The sequence below is a fragment of the Schistocerca nitens genome, chromosome 3, assembly GCF_023898315.1.
Source record: "Schistocerca nitens isolate TAMUIC-IGC-003100 chromosome 3, iqSchNite1.1, whole genome shotgun sequence".
Classification (NCBI taxonomy): domain Eukaryota; kingdom Metazoa; phylum Arthropoda; class Insecta; order Orthoptera; family Acrididae; genus Schistocerca; species Schistocerca nitens.
The window spans coordinates 556,300,289-556,323,164 of NC_064616.1; the positions used below are offsets into that span (position 1 = coordinate 556,300,289).

The 22,876-nt window shown below is 38.9% G+C and overlaps 1 protein-coding gene across 1 annotated transcript in view; it reads right to left on the reverse strand.

Moving 5' to 3' along the window:
• The window catches only part of LOC126249332 (Down syndrome cell adhesion molecule-like protein Dscam2), a 562,422-nt gene that overhangs the window by 240,145 nt on the left and 299,401 nt on the right, over window positions 1–22,876 (reverse strand). Inside the window, exon 12 of the mRNA XM_049950988.1 lies at window positions 17,477–17,624. Within this exon, the coding sequence (XP_049806945.1) occupies window positions 17,477–17,624 (148 nt within the window). The remainder of the gene's footprint in view (window positions 1–17,476; window positions 17,625–22,876) is intronic.

Genomic DNA, 22,876 nt, shown 5'->3' on the forward strand with positions numbered 1-22,876 from the left:
GTTAGTGATTGATATTTTGTGACATGATCCTCCCACAATGAGAAACACCTTTATTTTAATGATGTCCACCTAAAATCCTGTATCATGTCTGTGACACTCTCTCCCCTATTTCTTGAAAATACAAAGTGCGCTGCTCTTCTTTGAACTTTCTCAATGTACACCATTAATCCTACCTGGTAAGGATCCCACACCACACAGCAATATTCCAAAAGAGGGTGAACAAGCATAGTGTACATAGTATCTTTATTACACCTGTTGCATCTTCTAAGTGTTCTGTCAATGAAACACAGTCTTTGGTTCACCTTCTCTGCAACATTTTCTGTGTGTTCTTTCTAATTTGAGTTGGACATAATTTTCATTCCTAGGTATTTACTCAATTTTGTGGCCTTTAGAATTGATTGATTTATTGTATAACTGCAGTTTAACAAATTCTTTTTAGCAGTCATGTGGATGACCTCACACTTTTCATTAATGAGGGTCAATTGCCAATGTTTGCAACATACAGATACCTTACCATTTTGCAACTGGTTTTGATCTTCTGATTACTTTACTAGACAACAAATGACAATATCAACTGAAAACCATTTAAGACAGCTGCTCAAACTGCCTCCTAAATTGTTTATATAGATAAGGAACAGCAGAGGGCCTATAATACTACCTAGGGGAATGCCAGAAATCACTTCTGTTTTACTTGATTACTTCCCACCAGTTACTACAAATTGTGACCTCTCTGACATGAAATCAAAAATCCAGTTGCATAACTGAGCCAATATCGCATAAGCATGCAATTTGACGACAAGTCGCTTCTGAGGTACACTGTCAAAAGCCTTCTGGAAAAACAGAAACATGGAATCAATTGGAAATCCCTTGTCAATAGCACTCAACACTTTGTGTGAGTAAAGAGGTGGTTGTGAATTACAAGAATGATGTTTTCTAAATCAATGTTGACTGTGTACCAATAGACCATTCTCTTTGAGGTAATTCATAATGCATGAACACAATATATGTTCCAAAATCCCACTTCATATTGACATTCATGATATGGGCCCGTAATTAAGTGGATAACTCCTGTCGCCTTTCTTGAATATTGGAGTGACCTGTGCAACTTTCCAGTCTTTGGGTATGGATCTTTCTTCAAGAGAGTGGTTATGTATGATTGTTAAGTATGGAGCGATTACATCAGCATACTCTTAAAGGAACTTAACTCGTACACTGTCTGGAAAAAATGAACACATATATCTTTCTGTGCAAGCTCTGATTTCCCTTATTCTATTTTGATGATAATTTGTACCTATGTAGGTGAGCATCAACAAAATAGTTTTGCATTCAGAGAAGAAAGTTAGTGACTTGCTTTTACTAAGTGATTTAAGTTGCTTCACTGCTTCAAGCAGATCTACTTCTAAGTTGTTCATGTTGGCAACTGTTCTTGATTCGAATTCTGGATATTTACTTGGTCTTATTTTGTGAAGGAATTTCAGAAGGCTATGTTTAGTAACTCTGCTTTAGCAGCACTGTCATCAATAGTATTTCCATTCCTGTCAAGCAGATAAGACAATGGTTGTGTCTTGCCACAAGCATACTTTACATTTTCTGCCAGATTTTGAGACAAAGTTTTGTTGTGGAAACTATTATAAGCATCTTGCTTTCATGTCCATACATAATTATGAGCATCTGTCAAAGATTACCAATCTTGGAGATTGTTGTAGCCATGATAGACATGAAGCCAACACCCAGCACCATAGTACGTGTTTACATGCCACCTACCTCAAGAGTTTGAAAAAAATGTGTGATGAAATAAAAGAAATTACTCAGAAACTTAAGGGAGAGGAAAATGTAATTCTGTGGGGTGACTGAAACTCAGTAATAGGAAAAGATGGAAAAATAGTAGGAGAGTATGGACTAAGAGAAAGGTCTGAAAGAATAAGGCACTTGCCATAATTTTGTTTGGAGAATAATTTAATTATTATTAACACTTGGTTGAAGAATCATGAAAGAAGAAGACACTTGAAGGATTCAGATTGACAGTCTAATGGTAAGACACATTTTAGAATATTTCCAGATGCTGATGTGGTCTCTGACCATAATTTAGTGGTTACGAGTTGTAGATTAAAACTGGAGAATCTGCCAAAAAGGTAGGAAATTAAAGAGATTAGACTTGGATAAGTTGAAAGAACCAGAGGTTGTTGAGAGTTGTAGAGGGAGCATTAGGCAACAATTGCCTGAAACAGGGGAATGGAATACAATAGAAGATCAGTGGGTAGCTTCAAGAGATGAAATAGTGAAGGCAGCAGAGGATCAAATAGGTAGAAAGCAGAGGCCTAGTAGGAATCATTGGGTATCACAAGAGATATAAATTTAATTGATCAAAGGACAAAATATAAAAATGGTGCAAGTGAAGCAGGTGGGAGGGAACACAAATGTCTAAAAATGAGATTGACAGGAAGTGCAAAACAGCTAAGAAGGAGAGCCTGAAGGGCAAATGGAAGTTCTTAGGAGCATGTATAATGAGGGGAAAGGTGCATACCACCTACACAAAAATTAAAGAAGCCTTTTGACAAAAGGGTAGCAGCTGCATGAATATCAAGAGCTCAAATGGAAAACAATACTAAGCAAAGAAGAGAAAGCTGGAAGGTGGAATGACTACATAGAGGAGTTATTCAAGGGAAATGAACTTCAAGGCAGTATTATAGAAAGGAAAGAGGAAGGAGATGAAGATGAGATGGGAGATGTGATACTATAAGAGAATATGACAGGGCACTGAAAGACCTAAGCAAAAACGAGGCCCCTGGAGGAAAATGTATTTCTTCAGAATTGCTGATATCCTTGGTAGAATCAGCCATGACTAAACTACTCCACCCGGTGTACAATATGTATGAGACAGGGGAAATACACCTACATATAAATAATAATGTAATAACCCAAATTTCCAAGAAAGCAGGTGCTGACAGATGTGAATATTACTCAAATATCAGTTTAATAAGTCATGGTTGCAAAATACTGATATGAGTTCTTTCCAGAAGATGGAAAAACTGGTAGTTGCTGACCTCGTGGAAGATAACTTCGGGTCCTGAAGAAATTTAGGAGTGTGCAAAGCAATACTGATCATACAATTTATCTTGAAAGATAGGTTAAGGAAAGGCAAACCTGTGTTTATAGCATTTGTAGATTTGAGGAAATCTTTTAATAATGTTGACTGGGATACACTTTCAAATTTCTGAAGTAGTGGTAAAATACTGGAAGAGAAAGTTTTTTACAACTTTTACTGAAACCAGGTGGCAACTGTAAGAGTCCAAGGGCATGAAAGGGAAGCAGTGATTGAGAAGGAGGTGAGGCAGGGTTAAAGTTTACCCCCAATACTATTCAATCTGTATCGTGAGTAAGCAGTAAAGGGAACAAAAGAAAAATTTGGAGAAGGAATTAAAATTTGATAGGAAGAAACAAAATCTTTGAGGTTTGCTGATGACACTGATTCTGTCATAGACAACAAATGACTCAGAAGAGCATTTGAATGGAATGGACAGCATCTTGAAAGGAGGATATATGATCAACACCAACAAAAGCAGGACAAGAAGAATGGAATATAGTCAAATGTAATAAGATGATGCTGAGTGAATCAGATTAAGAAATGAGACACTCAAAGTAATAGATGAGTTTTGTTATTTGGGCTTGGGCTTGATGACCAAAGTAGAGAAGATATAAAATGTAGAGTGGCAAGGACAAGAAAATCAATTCTGAAAAAGAGGCATTTGTTAACATTGAATATGACTTTAAGAGTTAGGAAGTCTTTTCCGAACGCATTTGTCTGGATTGTAGTCTTGTACTGAACTAAAATGTGGACAATAAGCAGTTCAGACAGAAAAGAATAGAAGCTTTTGAAATGTGGTGCTAAAGAAGAGTACTAAAGATTAAATGGGTAGATAGCCCATCTAATCAGAAGGTACTGAATAGAAATGGGGAGAAAAGAAATTTGTACCATGATCTGACTACAAGAAGGGATCATTTGGTAGCACACACTCTGAGACATAAAGGGATCACCAATTTAGTAAGTGTGAGGACTAAAAATTGTAGAAGGAGACCAAGAGATGAATACAGTAAGCAGATTCAGAAGGATGTGGGTTGCAGTAGATACACAGAGATAACAAGGCTTGCACACGATATTGTACTGTGGAGAACTGCATCAAACCTGTCTTCAAATTAAAGACCAAAACAACTACAGGGCATTATTCCTACATACTTCATGCAATTGCACTAAGATGCTAGTTATAGTACACTTCACACCAATTTGACATTTGTTGCATGCCACCTTAATGGTGTTCCAGTTTTAACAGCCACCAGTATGTCTGGAGACAGAATTCGACACTTCCATTATTATTTTGCTGTTCCTAATTTCAGTCTATCTTGTATAGCAATATCTGAACACTAATTTTTGTGACAGTGACAGTTTTCACACATGGCCAATGTCTGTTATGGGTTTGGGAGAGATCTTGTGATACTATATTGTTGCAGTAGTTTTTCAAGGGTCCATGCATTGTCCTTCAGATAGTCAGGTATATTTCAATCAGTATCACCTTATATGTCAATTTGTGCTCTGATCTTTACTTCTTGTGCAGTACAAGTTGTGTTTTCAAGAAACTTCCTCATATTCCTTTATGCAAAAGGCAGTCTTTATAATCTTCCATAATACTGCCATATACATAATTTTTGGAGATTGATCAATTATTTGCTTGGAGTCAAGTCATAGCTCCTCTAAAATTTCATTACCTCAATTAATGATTCTACTTCCTCACTTGAGAAAAGAGCTAGCTTCTTCCTTCTGTATTTTCCTGAAATTTTTGCAGCTAATTGTTCTTTGGTGAACACTATTCCTGCAACTGCCTCATAAGCACTGATACCACTCTTAATGTGAAAGTCCTTGGAGAACTCAGGTATCTTTGTTGCTAACAGGTCTAATACATTTCCACCATGGATAAAGGAGAGGATATTTAGAGCTTTTCTCCCTGTTAACAAAGTGGTCATTAGTCAGAGCACATGCTCAAATTGGGGAAGGACGCAGAATGAAATCAACCATGTTCCTTTCAGAGGAACCACTGCAGCATTTGCCTTAATCAGTTCAGGGAAAGCATAATATCAAAATCTAGATGGTTGTATGGGGATCTGAAGCACTATCTTCTCGAAAGTGTTTCCAGTGTCTCACCACTGCATCATCTTTCTTGGTTCCATCCTGGATAACAGTTTTAACAATTTGTTGAAATAATTTTGATGTTAAACTTCAATTATAACACAACAAGATTAAGAAAGGAGGTAGATGGGACTACGTGCATGTTTAGAAAATTTACAGAATTATGAGGAGATGGATGTTTGGCCCTTCTGAACACTATATTCAAAAATGTTAAATGTGTGTGAAATCTTATAGGACTTAACTGCTAAGGTCATCAGTCCCTAAGCTTACACACTACTAAACCCAAATTATCCTAAGGACAAACACACACATGCCCATGCCCGAGGGAGGATTCAAACCTCCACCGGGACCAGCCGCACAGTATATGACTGCAGCGCCCTAGACAGCTCGGCCAATCCTGCGTGGCTGAACACTATGTAACCACATGGATAGAAAAGGTAAATGTACGTTAATGGTATGCTTCCATGTATATAGCTGAGTTGTTTCCACTTCTATTAATACATAGACTAGACATCTGCAATGTCATCATAAAGAACAGAAAGAGCTTCAAGAGTTCTGAGACCATTTAAATTCCATCATAATATAGAAGAGGGAAAGTTACCTTTCCTTGATGTGTTACTTAAGAGAACACTGGTCAGATCTGTGAGTCAAAGTGTATAAACATAATTCATGCACATTAACCTCTATCTCAGTGCCTCGAGCCATTACCAACCATCATCCAGAAATTCAATGCTTAAGACTGGTCAACAGAGGTAGAACATATTTAGAAATGGACAGCCTTATCAAATAATTACAATACCTACAAATAGTGTTCCATAGGGATGGGTGCTCAAATCATAAAACTGAGTGGGTGTTAAAGTCACACTCAAGAACACCTGAGGAAGAAACTGAGCCTGACACAGAAAAAGAAATGCCAAGAATCGCTTATCTACCCAATGTTTGAAAATCTAATAGATATGAAAGGAGATTTCAATTTAAACAAGGCACTCTATTGATTAACATGTTGCTGCCATCACAGAATCTGCATTTCAGAAAATATAAGTATGGGCTTTGAAAAACAAAACAGCATCAAAGGGCATTGTGGGCATCACGAATTGAACCAGGGTATAAACATGCAGTGTGGGACCAACTTTTTGCTGAATATGGACATGTCAATAAAGCAGAAACCAATGATGAAATTGTTGAAAAGAGTACACCACTTGTTGAAAAGTGAAAGTCATTGTTGGCCACTTCTCTCAGCCAATGTGAGTTTTCACCTGATCAGTAGTGCATAATGAAAAGATTAATTTTCCCATGGTTTATAAACAATCCTTCACACATAAACAATATGTTTTATAGAAATGTTACATAACTTTGCAGTTATCTTTGACATCATTTGGAGGAATACTGCAAATTTTGAAAGCTGTTGCCATTAAGTTATTGATAGAGCACACTGTGGCAAGGAATGTATTTGCAGAACACTGCTCTGTATCATACCACTCATACATTCAGGCTGCCTTGCAATGACATGTGGACAGATAAAATATAAGTTCCCATGAGTTTCTGTTCTATTTTGCTGACAAATTTTATTCTTGACTCATCCAATTTCTTGAATTCTTAAAATCATGTTTGCAAAGACAGATTGTGTGGGCTTGGTATCTGGATACTTTCCAGTACACAACCTCCCCACTGCTCTAACAGTTCGGTGGAATTCATCATAAACAAAAATCATATCCATTTTTTAAATTGTTACATACATTGTGAAATTTTGAATAGCTTCATGAGCAAATTGGCTGACTGCTACAATGGCAGTGCACACACTGATGGGCATGAGGCACACACAACTTTGCTTACATTTTTTATAGCAGGGTAGATGCTTGTGATACTGTTATCCTATTACTATCTGATCAAGCACCACACATGTCATGTGAAATATTCTAGCAGCAAGACACAATCAATGGCTTCTTTGCGTGATAGCAGTGGAGATACTATCAAAGACAGTGCTTCCAAAGTTGAGTTACTAAACACAACCTTTCGAAATACCTTCACAAAAGAAGACAAAGTAAATATTCTGGAATTCGAATCAAGAACATCTGCCAACATGAGTAACATACAAGTAGATATTCTTGGAGTAGTGGAGCAACTAAATCACTTAACAAAAGGAAGTCTTCTGGTCCAGACTGTATACCAGTTAGGTTCCTTTCAGAGTACAAAAGCTCCATACTTAACAATCATACACTGCCATTTGCTCGACAAAAGATCCGTACCTAAAGACTGGAAAGTTGCACAGGTCACTCCAATATTCAAGAAAGGTTGTAGGAGTAATCCACTAAATTACAAGCCCATATCATTAACATCGATATGCAGCAGGATTTTGGAATATATATTGTGTTTGAACATTATGAGTTACCTCTAAGAAAACAGTCTATTGACACAAAGTCAACTCAGATTTGGAAAACATTGCTCTTGTGAAACACAACTAGCTCTTTACATACACAAAGAGTTGAGTGTTATTGACAAGGGATGTTAAATTGGTCCCATATTTTTAGGTTTCTAGAAGGCTTTTGACACTGCACCACACAAGCAACTTGTAGAGAAATTGCATGCTTATGGAATACCATCTCAGTTATGTGACTGGAACATGATTTCCTGTCAGATAGGTCACAGTTCATAGTAACAGATGGAAAGTCATTGAGTAGAACAGAAGTGAGTTCTGGTATCCTCCAAGGTCGTGTTATAGGTCCTCTGCTGTACCTTTTCTATATAAACAATTTATGAGACAATCTGAGCAGCTGTCTTATGTTGTTTGGAGATGATGCTGTTTATTATCTAATAAAGACATCAGAAGATCATAACCAATTGCAAAATGATAAGATATCTGTGTGTTCCAAAAATTGGCAACTGACCCTAAATAATGAAAAGTGAAAGGTCATACACATCAGTGCTGCTAAATAGAATCAGTTAAACTTCAGTTACATGATAAATCAGTCAAATCTACAGGCCATAAATTCAACTCAATACCTTGGTTCAAATGGCTCTGAGCACTATGGGTCTTAACATCTCAGGTTATCAATCCCCTAGAACTTAGAACTACTTAAACCTAACTAACCTAAGGGCATTACACACATCCATGCCCGAGGCAGGATTCGAACCTGTGACTGTAGCGGTCGCGCGGTTCCAGACTGAAGCGCCTAGAACGGCTCGGCCACCAGCAGCCAGCTGAATACCTAGGAATTACAGTTACAAACAACTTAAATTGAAAAGAACACATAGACAATGTGTTAGGGAAGGCAAACAAAAGACTGCATTTTATTGGCAGAACGCGTACAAAATGCAAGAGATCTACTAAAAAGACTGTGTACACTATGCTTGTCCGTTCTCTTTTGGAGTACTGCTGCAATGTCTGGGATCCTTACCAGGTAGTATTAATGGAGTTCATGAAGAAAGTTCAAAGGAGAGCAGTACATTTTGTGTTATCAAGAAATAGGGCAGAGAGTGTCACGAAAATGGTAAGGATTTTGGGTGGACATCATAACAAAACAAAGGCATTTTTTGTTGTGGCAGAATCTTCTCAAGAAATTTCAAACACCAACTTTATCGTCCAAATGCGAAAATATTTTATTGACACTGACCTACATAGGGAGAAACTATCACCATGATAAAATAAGGGAAATAAGAGCTCGTGCTATACAAGATTGGAATAATACAGAATTGTGAAGGTGGTTCAATGAACCCTCTGCCAGGCACTTAAATGTGATTTGCATAATATCCATGAAGGTGTAGATGTAGATGTCACTGAAATCCTCTTCGATGACTTTTCCCAATTGAAAAGAAAATGTGCACATTTCCTTAAGAAAAGGTATCATAACATGGAAGCCAGAAACATTAAAAAATACTTCATCATTCAGAAACTTTGACACACTGTCCACCATAAATTAGAAAAAAATGCACTTCAATATACCTACTCATTCTAAATGTACTTGGAGTGCCTTGTCTTAGCTACTTCATCCTGTATACATGAATAAACTTTCATTTTACAGGTCTGAAGCTGAGCTGCACTTGGTGCAGATGATACTGTAGCTATTAGTGGGACATAAACAGAAAAAAATATTATGCTTCTCAAAGAATTATTAAGTGGTTATCTGTGAACAGGTACTGCTTTATTTCAAAATAAATACATAGTGCCTTCAGTTATATGCAATGAACAGAATAACACCAATGACTATGGAAGCACATCAATAGGAGTCAATGAACGGAGGAAAATATTTCAGATTTTTGGGTACCTATATTGACCAAAATAAGAACTGGAAGAAATACATCACTGAGATTCTCAAACAGCTAAATAAATTTTTTTTTCCTTTCACATAGTTTCTAGCTTTGGATCCAAACATCTCAACATTTTATAACATTGTGAATATCGCAACTGATAACAGTCTTATGGCATAATTTTTCTGCTGTAACTCATCACACAGACAAGAATGATCAATTGCACAAAAGGAAGTAGTGAGAATAATATGTGATGTTCACTCTCATTCACTTTGTAAGTGCCTCTTTGAGGTACTTCAAAATATACAAATAATAAGAACAATTGTCATAAACATGCCATCACAATATTAGAAGAACAAAAATACTCATCACTAGAGCTGCTAATGTATTATAAAGGTGTCCAACTTGCATCCTCAGATATCTTGGTCATTTAACAAATATCAGAAAATGCTGACATGTAGCAGAGAAAATTTGAAATCTAAACTGAAATTTTTTCTGAACACCTGCTCTTATTTTATCTAATTAAAAACTAAATGCATGGGTAGATAGGGGACAAAGCTGTTTACTTTTGTTTTTAAGTTTAAATATGTTTTCATCAGTAACATGATTAGTGTCAGAGAGTAGTAGGTTTACTTTTACTAAATTTAAGCTATGGTGTAATACAGTAATCTTTAGGTAATCAGCATGTAGTCATACACACAAGGAAATTAAGTGTATACTGCCTTTAAACACTCAACATCCCTTCAGAAGAAAATGTGCCAATGACTTATTGGAAATGCAGTAAAAATCAGCTAATTAACTAACAGTCTGCAGTTAGTTTTCTCAGGTCTGTGATTCATAAGATTTCCTGTTAAAACTGACTACAGCAGTTATTGTATGGCTTGTTAACATACATATTACTAGGTGAAGTTCTCATGTACTATGGCAGGAGAACAAGTAAGAAAGGGGTTGGGGGAGGGGAGGGGGGGGGGCAAACATTTGATTGCTCAAAGAAGCAGCACATATGACTATCTCCTGGGTGTACAGAGCTGGGTATTCTTGTGCGGAAAAAACAGCCACTTGGACAGCTTTAGGCAGTGATTCATGTTAACAGCCTCCCATAACCTCATTAGGGGATTAACATCAACTTTCCTAGTGATGGCTGGGTCTTCACACTTTCTTACTGCTGGTGAATCCACATGTTGCTTGCTTTGCCCATTTCTCTCAAGGTCATAGTGATACATTCAGCATTCATCCATGGTGATTATCTGGCTAAAGAAGTCATCTGCATTGGTCTGACACAGATCTACTGTTGCCTCAGTTTGGAAGGAAACCAGTGGCTGACAACATTCATCATGCTCAAAATGTCATGCAAGCTGTTAAAAACTGATTCATGACCGTTTTTCACTTTTTGTTCTATTGCTTCTATTGTGATATGCCAGTCTTTGACTACCAAGGACTCCACCTCTGGACAATACCTGGCTCTTCATAGAGACATGGTCTGCTCCATCATTCTCCACCATTCAGACATGTATGATCACACTGGAAGCACCTGTGTCCCCTAACCACTGTGTCATATGTTGATTCATTGTTTCTGTACACATCTACCAACTTAGCATGTCTATGCCCTGAAGAAGGCAATGTAACATGGAAAAATATTGGTTGTTTTGATATCTTAAGTTTTTTAAAAGATGATGTGGCAGTACACCCAGAAATATTTCACTAAGACTGATGCAGTGTCTTTGATGTAGAATATGAATTGACATACGGTACTCCACTTCATCAGTGGGCTGCACCATTTTGTTTAGGTACCACTAGTGGCCTGCTGTGGTACAGTGACGTGGGGGTTTCAATGTGTATGTGACTACTCACACAAGTGATAAGAAAGTTAATTAGATGACTTTATTGCTTTGTAGTGATAATTAAAATTTTATGACTACCACTCACACAATTACTAGGTACCACAGGGAACTTTATATCTTACATATTTTTTTAGTGTGCAAATAAGTGTATATCAGTTAATTTCAAACTACTAGTGAAGTTAAACATCATTAACTACAGTGAATCATTACAATATTGGCATTTCTTTGACTTTTTTATTTTAAATAAAATTAAAATTTTAACTGAGTTAAATATGGAAATTAACATAATTAATATAACAGTAAGTAACTGTACATGTATTTCACACGTTTTCCATGAAGTTTTATTGTAGACGGCCTGTCAAAAAAGCGAAGCACTCAGAAGACATGGTCAGAAGGCAGTGTAACTTCATACATGTACTCACCATCAATAGTTGTTTAAATCGTTGGAACTGAAATTCTCTATGACAGGTAGAACAGCCTGTAGAGTGCATTACTGTTATTCATGGTTAGTGCTGTTACCAGGCCTGGTTGGATGCACAGGATGATTCTGTGATGATATTCCAAATTTTTAGGGGTGATACAGAAGGGTAAATACATCAATTTCAAGTAAGGGACCCTGGTCCAAAAACAACCGAGTCAAAAGTTTTAAGCAAAAATCATTCTGATACCTCTGACAGGGGACCTCCTCTTCTGCAAGATCTTTGCTTTCCATATTTTGTGATCATATAGCATGAACCTAAACAAGAAAAAAGTGTTTAGCAAATATTGTCTCTAAGGATCATACCTTAAGAGCTATGAGCACTTGTCCGGTTGAAGAGAGGGTGTTACACAGTAGCAAAATGAACTATTGCTCATAGCTCTTATGCTATGCACTTTAGAGCCCATGTTTACCAGAAATTTTTTTTCTTGTTTCGGTACATACTACTTCCTGCCAAAATATGGAAGGTAAAGAGCTTGCAATAGAAGAGGTATAATGTCAAAGGTGCCAGAAAGATTTTCACTTCTAACTTTCAACTCATTCATTTCCAAACGAGGGTCACTGACCTCAAATTGGCACAATTACCCTTCTCTATCATCCCTGAAAACTTTTAATGGCATAACAGAACCACTCTGTATAAGGGACATGCACAGCTTCTCCCGCCCCCTTTTTTTTCTTTTTCTTTCACAAATGTGCTTATAAAATGGCATAAAAGAAGGAAGAACAAGCCTTACACAAATATAAACAAATTGTTTCAACCCCACCCATGGTTGTCCACACACACACACACACACACACACACACACTAGCTCACATCCTTTAAGACAGCATAAAAAAGTGCAAACATTCCAAAACTGGCACTTAAAACAAAAGAAATATAAGAGAAAAGCTAAAATAATTACACAGGGAAATGTGACTAGCTGATCACTTACAAAAAACATGGGTGAGCCAGCCACTCCGATAACACACCACAAATTTCTCTCCAAAATTTTAGAGAAAAAGCCAGAGATTCACAAAACCTGAACTGCAGCACCACATGAATTTGATTGTCAGTTAAAACAGAGGGAAAATTTGTTGGATAACGAGCTGCTGCCCTCTGATCTGAATACAAAACAGGGTCTACTAAATGTGGCACACCTTGATCTGCATGCCATAAGAACCACTCATTGGAGGGTCCTCTTGCCGGAGTAAGAAGCCACACGTCATAGGGTGTATCCTAAGTGAAGATGAGTGACAGGGACTTCAGCCCACCTGTGTGACTGGAAAGAGGTGCACCTTTGCCGACTTGTTGACTTTATCGGATGCAGCTTACTGTCTGTCACAATGAGCCACTGTTCTTCCCACTGATGCTTGGCCCTGTACCTCAACAGTGAGGTTGGCATGCAGGAGGTAGCACACTGAACTATCTGGGGATCACAGCATTCATCTTTGGCTGCCACCATTTTGTTTCTCTTAATACCCACATGCCACACCACAAAGCAGAAAGACATCTATCTGCCGAGTCTTTGTAAATGGAGAAGAGTGTCCTAGATATCCTGGACTACTTTATCTGCTGCGTATAAGTATTGTATAGAGTTAAGTGAACTCAAGAAGTTGGGACACAACACATCTCATCTGTCGCTCAGCCCAAATGATCACGTATAAGTTTGCATTGAAGACTGTGAAGTCTTAAGGCAGTCAGGACATGAGAACACAATCAGAGAAAACAACAGAGCAACCAACAGACTTGCCATGTTTAGACCCACTCGTGAATACAGCTAAAGAGTTGTGGAGCTCATTAAAACTGTCATAAAACATTGTACTAAAAACACATGCAGGAGTGCATCCTCTTCCATACTGCATTAAGTAAAAAAAATGAGATAATTATGTGGCACTGATGCCTGGGAGGCCCCATCTGGAGAAGTTCAGCCGCTAGGTGCAAGTCTTATTTCAGGCGATGGCACATCAAGTGATTTGCATGGCAGTGATGATGAAATGAGGATGAAGACAGCACAACACCCAGTCCACAAGATGAGAAAATCTTCAACCCAGCTGGTAATCAAACCCGGACCCACTGCATGGTAGGCAAATACATTATCCCTCAGCTAAGCAGGCGGACATTGCATTAAGTGTGAAATTACTTAGGGTCTCTGCAATAATCTTTGTTGCAGTCAGTTAAAACTATGGATTTGTCTTTGTAATTGGCCCACATTAGTGAGTAAAGCACATGCTTCATGTGGATCCCAAATGATCTTGTTGCTTATGGACATCTGGAGGAAATGTGTTCCATAGCTGGACGAGGAACAGTGTGGTATACTGGTGAGCAGGGAGCAGTGAGGAATTTGTACACTTACTGCATCTTGGGGACTAGCCACCAGATGGCGAGTGGTGGTTCCCCAGTCACAGCACAGGGACTGGGGATAGGGCTGATCTTGTAAGCACTTGCAGCCAGACTGACCCCTCATTGGATGTAGTGTCAATGATCTTCAGGTAAGAATATAGCACTGATCCATACAGTATGGACTCATAGTCTAGTCACAATTGCAAGAAATTCCTATAAAACTGGAACAGGAATTCCTTATCTGCTCTCTAAGACCTGTGGCTATGGCAGTTTAAGATATTGATCACTTTCTGGGTCCTTGCCTTCAGGTCCTTTAAATGTGGTAAGTACAATATCTCTGAATCAAAAATGAGGCCCAGAAACCTCATCAAGTCCTTAAAATGTAGAATGATGTCCCTAATATACGAGGGCTATCCACAAAGTACATTATGTTTTGGAATTAAAAATAAATAAAGCATTGGAAATTTTTTTTATTATATACAGATGAAAGCCACACTTAAATACTACTTTTCTACATAGTTGCCATTTAAATTAAGGCACTTATCGTTGCGATGGACGAGCTTGGAAATTCCTTTGTTGTAAAATTCAGCCGCCTGCTGTTTATGTAAGAAAGCCTGTTGGATATCCATCTCTCACAGGGTCAGGTTGTCAACAGTGGATCAATATCTTCTGAATCCAAACAAAGAGCAGGTGAGAACCTGCCTGATTTCTAATATGCGCCGGCCGAAGTGGCCGTGCGGTTAAAGGCGCTGCGGTCTGGAACCGCAAGACCGCTATGGTCGCAGGTTCGAATCCTGCCTCGGGCATGGATGTTTGTGATGTCCTTAGGTTAGTTAGGTTTAACTAGTTCTAAGTTCTAGGGGACTAATGACCTCAGCAGTTGAGTCTCATAGTGCTCAGAACCATTTCTAATATGCAGACTATATGGTAGTTGACCATTTGTTCAAATTTCTATCCTACATGGCTTGTTAAGGTGACTTGGTGGTAACTGCTGGGACACATTTGGTGCGTTCCCAATATGAAAAGTGGTTTAAAAATTGTCTCCCTCTATGAGTTGGGAAACTGTACTATGTGAGCATCATTAGTTTCAGACAAAGCCAAATCCAGCTCCCATGTCAAGAAAGGACAGTGGTAGGATTCAAAATTGTTGGACCTGAAGTGAAACCCACCCCTCTCCATGGTCGTACAATAGAGATGGACTGCTGGATATTTGCTCTCAGTGGCAGTAGTCATCACAAAATGGTTTGCCATTACCTGGGTGATGTCTCTGGGTGTTGTTCTGAGACACCCCTGTTTCATCATCACTGCTATAGGTAACCAACAGCAAAAATTGAGAGAGCCCAGGAATGCTTACCATAACCTTTTGTTGCTATCCTTGATGATGCATCAAGCTTCGGCTCTCACTACTCAAAAGTCTGAAAAGTTTTCTACTGTTGGACAGCACTTAAACCATTATAGAGCTGCATGCCTGATCTGAATTGCTGAGTGTCATGCATCAGTCCACCATGGTACATGCTGACTTCTAAGATGACCTGAGGACTTCGTGATAGGTGGCATGGTGTATCACACATCTGATATGGTCCACTGATTCCTGGAAGGTGCCTCTGAGTTCAGACACAGCCAGCTGGCTAAACTGTGTCCAATTAGCTCTGCTGATTATTCATTTTGGTGGTTTCCATGCAAGGATTACCCTGCATGGTAGGTGAAAACAGAGTGGAAAGTAGTGACTGAGCCAAGTCTGTGAGGACTGGGGAGCATAAAGAGGTGTCTGTTGGTGAGGACAGCCCTACAGCAGCAGAGAAATAAGTGGGATTGCATGTGTTGAAGAGGCAAAGCTTCTGAGACATCATGAAGCTTTCTAAAACTTGACCCCTTGGGCAAGTAGATTGTGAATCCCATAATTGTGGGCACTGAAGTCTCCTAGTAGTAGAAATGTTAAGGGAGTTGGACTATAAGATCTGTGAGAACCTCAGAAGCTACTGCTTCCTGTGGTGGTAAATACAAGGAGCATACAGTGATCCTTAGACCCACATGAATTTCAGCTGCAACTGCTTGCAGGTTAGTAACCAAGGATAGAGCAGAGGATCCATATGTGTTATCGATAAACACTCCTACTACTATCTTGGCCCTTGCCCCAGTATGGTCATCCTTGTCAAGAAGGGTATAGCACCCATAGCACAGAGGCTTCAGAAGGTTTAAAATGTGTATCTCATAAACTCAACTTCAGGGTACATTCCTGCACTAGGAGTTTCGATTCCTCCCCTAGCACCCTGAACCCACTGCAGTGTGGGAGAAATTTATTGGTGAGGTTTCTCTTTCACCCTGTCTTTCAATGGGTTTGGGGATCCTGCATTGATGGAAATTTAGTCTGGGGGGCTAGTTGGTTGCCCCAGACAGATTCATATTCCACTGTCTCCAGAGCCTAATCATTAGAACCATCAGAGCGATTGAGGTCTACATGGTGTGACAGTTTACAGCCTGTCCTCTTCTGTGAAGGACACATCCAATTTGGTTGCTTTTGACAGAAAAGGCTTCTTATGAATCTCCACAGCACTGATAACAACAGTGCTGGCCTGTTTACTGGAGTCTGCCTTTTGAGGTTCAAAAAATGGTTCTGAGCACTATGCGACTTAACTTCTGAGGTCATCAGTCGCCTAGAACTTAGAACTAATTAAACCTTACTAACCTAAGGACATCACACGCATCCATGCCTGAGGCAGGATTTGAACCTGCGACTGTAGCAGTCGCTCGGTTCCAGACTGCAGCGCCTAGAACCACACGGCCACTCCGGCCAGCCTTTTTGAGGTGCCAGAAGCTTTACAATATCAGCAGCTGTGGTCTTTTCTGATGTTATTGGGGGAGATATGGATTTTGGAATAACAAAACTCATACAACATCACTCACAAATGCAGCAAGTAGTGCTGACACTAGCAGCCTCCATTTGTGCTGAAGCATTGGCTTTTGGAATAGGCTCCCAGGGCCAGCAAGATCCCCAGTCCCCCTCCAACAAAACATATGTGGGACCAGCTTGGATGTCAACTTCATCCCAGTGGTAGAATCCAGGATATCAAGGACCAGTTACAACTGTTGTGGGCCAGCTTGCCTCAAGAAAGGATACAATGACTTTATGACACACTTCCCCAGCAAATCAGTGCATGCATCTATGCCAGATAGCTTGCAACATTGTATTGGTAAGTGGGCTCAAACTGCCAATTTTTTTTTGTAAATTTCACTTAATTTTTAAGTAACGACATAACACTACATACCCTCTCAACCCATGAATTTTCATTTAATTTCCACTTTCTCTTCTATGTGATTCACTTTTCTTGTCAGGCAGTATATTTATTACAGTAAGATCCTTTAGCAACAGGTTCTGTTAATAATTACAAATATGAAACAATACTGAACAGTACCTCATATGGCTCTGCATTTCAATAGGACTTCCTTCTTTACGCCATGACAGAGTTATAGGCAAGTCACCAGTAGCTTCACATCTGAGAACAGCAGTCCCACTCTTGCGAACCATTTCCCTATGAGATCTGGACTTGAAGCGGACTGGTGCTGAAAAGAATTTGCGAGAATTATCAGGAAAATGGTTCCAATTATTTACATAACTTGAAGAAAGGAAATGATTATTAATTTGATAGTTTTTGGCCTATGTCATTAATTTATTTAAAATCCATTGTTTTTGTTACTGTGCCTTTAGAAGATAACACTTTTATTTTTATGAGAAGTTTGTATCCAGTGTTCTCCAGTGGCCTCAGAGGCTTATTAACTTTATATGACCTCTCATATGGTCCTCAATGGAGAAGTCAGTTAATTCACAGAAATTAGTAGAGTAGTGTTTAAGTTTCTGCTATTTAATAATCTGAAACAGCTACCTTTATGTGCATAAACAAAGTGGTAAAAGGACACCAAAGGTTGCAACATTACTCAGGAGACAATAAATCAAAGGGACAGAACATTTGTTGCTAATTTTTGTTCTACGAGCATTAGCCCATTGTCCAAGACATGTTTCTCTGCCTAATGTTTTGTCTTCTAATGCTGGAGACATCAGCAGAGGTTATAAAGACTCAGACAGAAATTTAAAATTGATCTTGTTTAAGTCTGAAACTGCTAGCTCAGGCTTTATAGCCTCTGATGATGTATCTAGCAACTGGAGTCAATGTCAGGCATGGAAACATGCCTTTGAGCCTGACCAAGTGCTCACAAAACTAAAATCATCAAGGATGCACGTATTAACCATGAAAACCTGCACTGTATGATTAGAACATTCACTGTTAAAAAGAAGATGAAAAATAATTGTAATTTACTCACAATAATACAGATTTGGAAACCAAGCAGGAATAGTGAAAAAATTATTATGTAATCAATCCACAAACGTTTCTTTTGCATGTATTGTCTTGTACAATTTACCACACACAAGTGCCTCTACCTATGACATGAGATAATGTTGTACAAGAATTCTTACTTGTTTAGTAAGAGTGGATATCCATAAAAAGCCATAAATGATGGTAATTTTAAAGTTTTTCTCAATCGAAAGGTTAGTTTGAATAACATCATCCTGTTGTGGAAAGTATGCCCTTGCCTTCCTCCAACCTTTGATTGATTCACCCAGCAAGTTATAGAGGGACCTAAAGTTTTATGTGGACTCAAATCACAGAGAACTTGACATTTTTCACATTAATAAATTACTGCTGAAGGTGAAAGGAATGATAAGTGTTAGAAAAAATCCTATAACTTACTGGGAACCAGGCTCCAGACCTTTACATTTGCAGTCTGCTATTTATGGGCCAAGCTACTGAACCACACTTATCATACAATGAACAATGGTACAAGTAAAAACAGAGCATATATGTGGTGTCCCTTCTGATAGTCATCATGTGTCTTCTGTGGGTATTTATGAATATATGTTCACTTTCTTTTTTATCGTACATGTACAAAGTCAATTCAGACAGTGATTACTCATGAGATGTTTGATATACTATCTTGCATCAACACCAACTGTTCTTTTGCTTCTTATTAGAAGTCATTGGGAAATGTCATTTTGATTATCATTGTATGGAAAACAGTTTTAAAATTTTTGTGTGTCCAGTGAGTAAATTAGTGTTAATTTAGTATAGTTCAAAACTGAACAAAACATATTTATTGACATCAAAGGCAAAGCATGAACAATTCACAGTATTTACAGCAGTAACTGACTATGTCTGCTGTGTGGCATAATGGCAGAAATAAGTTCGTTTTGTAGAATATTATAATCCACAGCACTACAGATACTACAGAAAAGGAAACTGTAAATAATGTGTTTGAATATAATATATCTCTCACTTAAAATAAATAAATTACAAGAAACCACAGCATATCCTTTTCTACCCATAAAATGGTGAAATAACAACAATAAATGTCATGCATTCAAAAGGGTTCATAACTTAAGAAGAAATTTCATATGTTTTGGATGTATTAATAAAGTATTCATAGGTTTCAAGCCATGTCAGGTGGTTAACTGCCCATGAGCTTTTGGCCAGGGTCTCCTCTACCATTGTCAAGTGGTTGACTGCCATTTGAATGCTGCAGCTATGCTTATATAACTGCACTGCCACCAGTCATGCACTGTATATGGCAATGTTTTGGTGGTATGACTGCCCTGGCCACTTCAACTTCCCAATCAAAGGATCCCAGGCTGTACTTACTGGCAATCCACTGTCCTTATTGAGGGTATTGTCTGATATTTTGATCTCTATTGCTTCATTGACTGTGTTATCCCACAAGCCGTTGGTCCATTTAATAATAGAAGTATCACTGAATGCTGTTTGGTGTCCATTTTCCAATGCATGCTCTGCTCCAGCTGATTTATCGGAATAGTGTATGTGGAAACACCATTCGTGTTCTATGCATTGCTGTTTAATAGTGTGGACTGTGTGACTGACACGAAACTGCCCACACCCACACAGTATTTTGTACATTCAAGGTCTTCTGAGGACTACATCATCTTTCACATGCTTCATTAGTTGCTGGATCTTCGCTGGAGACCTGAAGACTGTGTTGGTTTGATGTTACTCCAGGAGATCTTCTCTATTACTGAGCAACAGAATGGTAAAAATTCAATCTTCTTTGTGTCTTCCTTGGAGACCTACTGCTTTCATGGCTTAGGTGAAATTGCTTGTGAAATTTGTCTGTTGTTATAACCATTTTCCTTGAAACCTTTATGCAAGTGGCTCAATTCCATTGGCAGGTGTTCAGCATCTGAGATGGTTTCAGCTTGATGTACCTAAGTCCTGCAAACAGACAGTTTCTGTGTTGGGTGGTGGTAGCTGGTGCCATGCAGATACCAATCTGTGTGGGTGGGCTTACGGTTAATGCTGTGACTGAGACACTCATTGGGTTTACGGCGGACAAGGATATCCAAGGATGGCAAGGAACCATCCTTCTCGAATTCCATTGTGAACTTTAAGCAGTTGTGGACGTTGCTGAAGTGTTACAAGAACTCTTTTAGTTTTTCATGTCCATGAGGCCATATGACAAAGGTATTGTTGATGTAGAATTAAAATTAACTTGGCTTTACAGGAGCCATGTCCAATGTGATATCCTCAAAACATTCCATACAGAGGTTGGCTGCAACTGGAGTAATGGGCTCCACATTGTGACACCATCCATCTGGTTGAAATATTCTCCACTACATAAAAAATGCAATGACCTCAAGGTATGTTTAAATAAATACACGATGGTGTTGTCAAAGAGCCAGGACAGAGAGCCTATAGAGTATGTGATGGGCACGCATATGAATAGTGAAATCACATCAAAACTAACCACACTATCCCCTTACCAAGGCATAGATGTTTAATTTGATCTGTGAAGTCCAGCATATTCTTTACATGGTGGGACAAAAAACTGCATAACATACCGTAATCAATATGGCACCAGGAAACTTTCACATGGGTGCCATCTCAGCACTTAAGAAAGGACTAAACTTCGCTCCTTCACCATGAAGTCCCTTTCATTGACATATTAAGTGCGTTGAACAAGCAATTCATGTTTCTCAGTGAAACTGCAGAAGGAATTCATAGAGCAAAGAGCCACATTTTTTTAAAAATACAAGCTGCCAGCACCAAACATGACTAGAGCTGAGTGCAATGGCCTCTGTGCCCTCCACAATGATTCTCTTGCCATAGTCGTGCCAGCTGACCAGGGTAATGCTGCCATCCTGATGGAACAAGCCAACTTTGACACAAAAATCTGATGGATGCTGCAGGAAGATATGTACCAAAGAGTGCCTCAGGACCCAACATCCAGAATAGTAATGAAGACTTTGGAGCTTCTCAAACAGTCATCGCTGGAAGAGAGTGTTATTAAAAACAACCTCCCCCAGGCACCCAGTCCACCCACATTCTAATGTCTGCCTAAGATGTGTAAGAAGGATACACCTTTAAGGCCTATAGTGAGCGTCATCAGATTGCTGACCAATAGACTTGCAAGGCATTTGGCTAGTCTCCTCTCAATGCACGTTTGACATTGTGTGCACCATATAAAGAATACAGCAAACATCATCGATTGAATTAAATGTCTATGTCTTAGTGAAGCAGATATTATGGTTAGCTTTGATGTGGTTTCCCTACTCCCATGTGTGCCCATCAAGATTCTACAGACTTGCTGTCCCGGTTCTTTGATGACACCATCATGGGTTTATTAAACATACCCTGATGTCACTGTATTTTTCACATGGTGGAAAATATTTAAGTCAGATGAATGGTGTTGTGATGGGGAGGCTATTACTCTGGTTGTAGGCAACTTCTTTATGGAGCATTTTGAGGACATCACCTTGGACATGGGTCCTGTTAAGCCTGGTTGTTTTTGTCACTACATCAACAATACATTCGTTATATGGCCTCATGGACATGAAGAGCTGTAAAAGCGCCTGGAACACATCAACAACATCCATGACTACATACAATTCATGATGGAAGTGGAGAAGGATGGTTCCTTGCCATTCCTGGATGTTCTTGTCTGCCATAAAGCCAATAGATGTCTCAGTCAAATTGTTGATTGCAAGCCCACACACACGGATTGATATCTGCATGCCACCAGCTACCACCAGCCAGCACACAAGCTATATGTTCTCAGGACCTTGATACATCAAGATGAAACCACTTCACATGCTGAATACCTGCCAAAGGCACTGAGCCACTCACATAAAGTTTTCAAGGAAAACAGTTATAACAACAGACAAATTTCACAAGCAGTTTCAGCTAAGCCTCAAAAGGAAGACCTCCAAAGAAGACACAAAGAAGATTGCGTTTTTACCATTTTGTGGCACACTAATAGGGATGATTAGCCATCTTCTGAAGAGGCATAAAATCAACAGTCTTGGGATCTCCAGCATAGATCCAGCAACTAATGAAGCCTGTGAAAGATTATGTAGGCCTCAGAACACCTGGAATATACAAAATACTGTGTGGGTGTGAGCAGTCTTATATCAGTCACATTGTTTGCACTATTGAACAGTGATGAATGGAACATCAAATGTGTTTCCACCTGTGCTATCTTGAACAATCAGCTGTAGTAGGGCATGCACTGGATAATGGACACCAGATTGCATTCAATGATACTTCTATTGTTAAACAAACAATGGCTTCTGCAATAGCATAATAAATTAAGCAATAGAGATAAGAATATCATATAACAGCCTCAATAAAAACAGTGGATTGCAGCTAAGTACAGCCTGGGATCCTGGGATTGGGGAGTTGAAGTGGTTGTGACAGTCCAAAATTGCTATCTATGGTGCAGGACTGGACACCAGTGATGCTACTGGTGGCGAC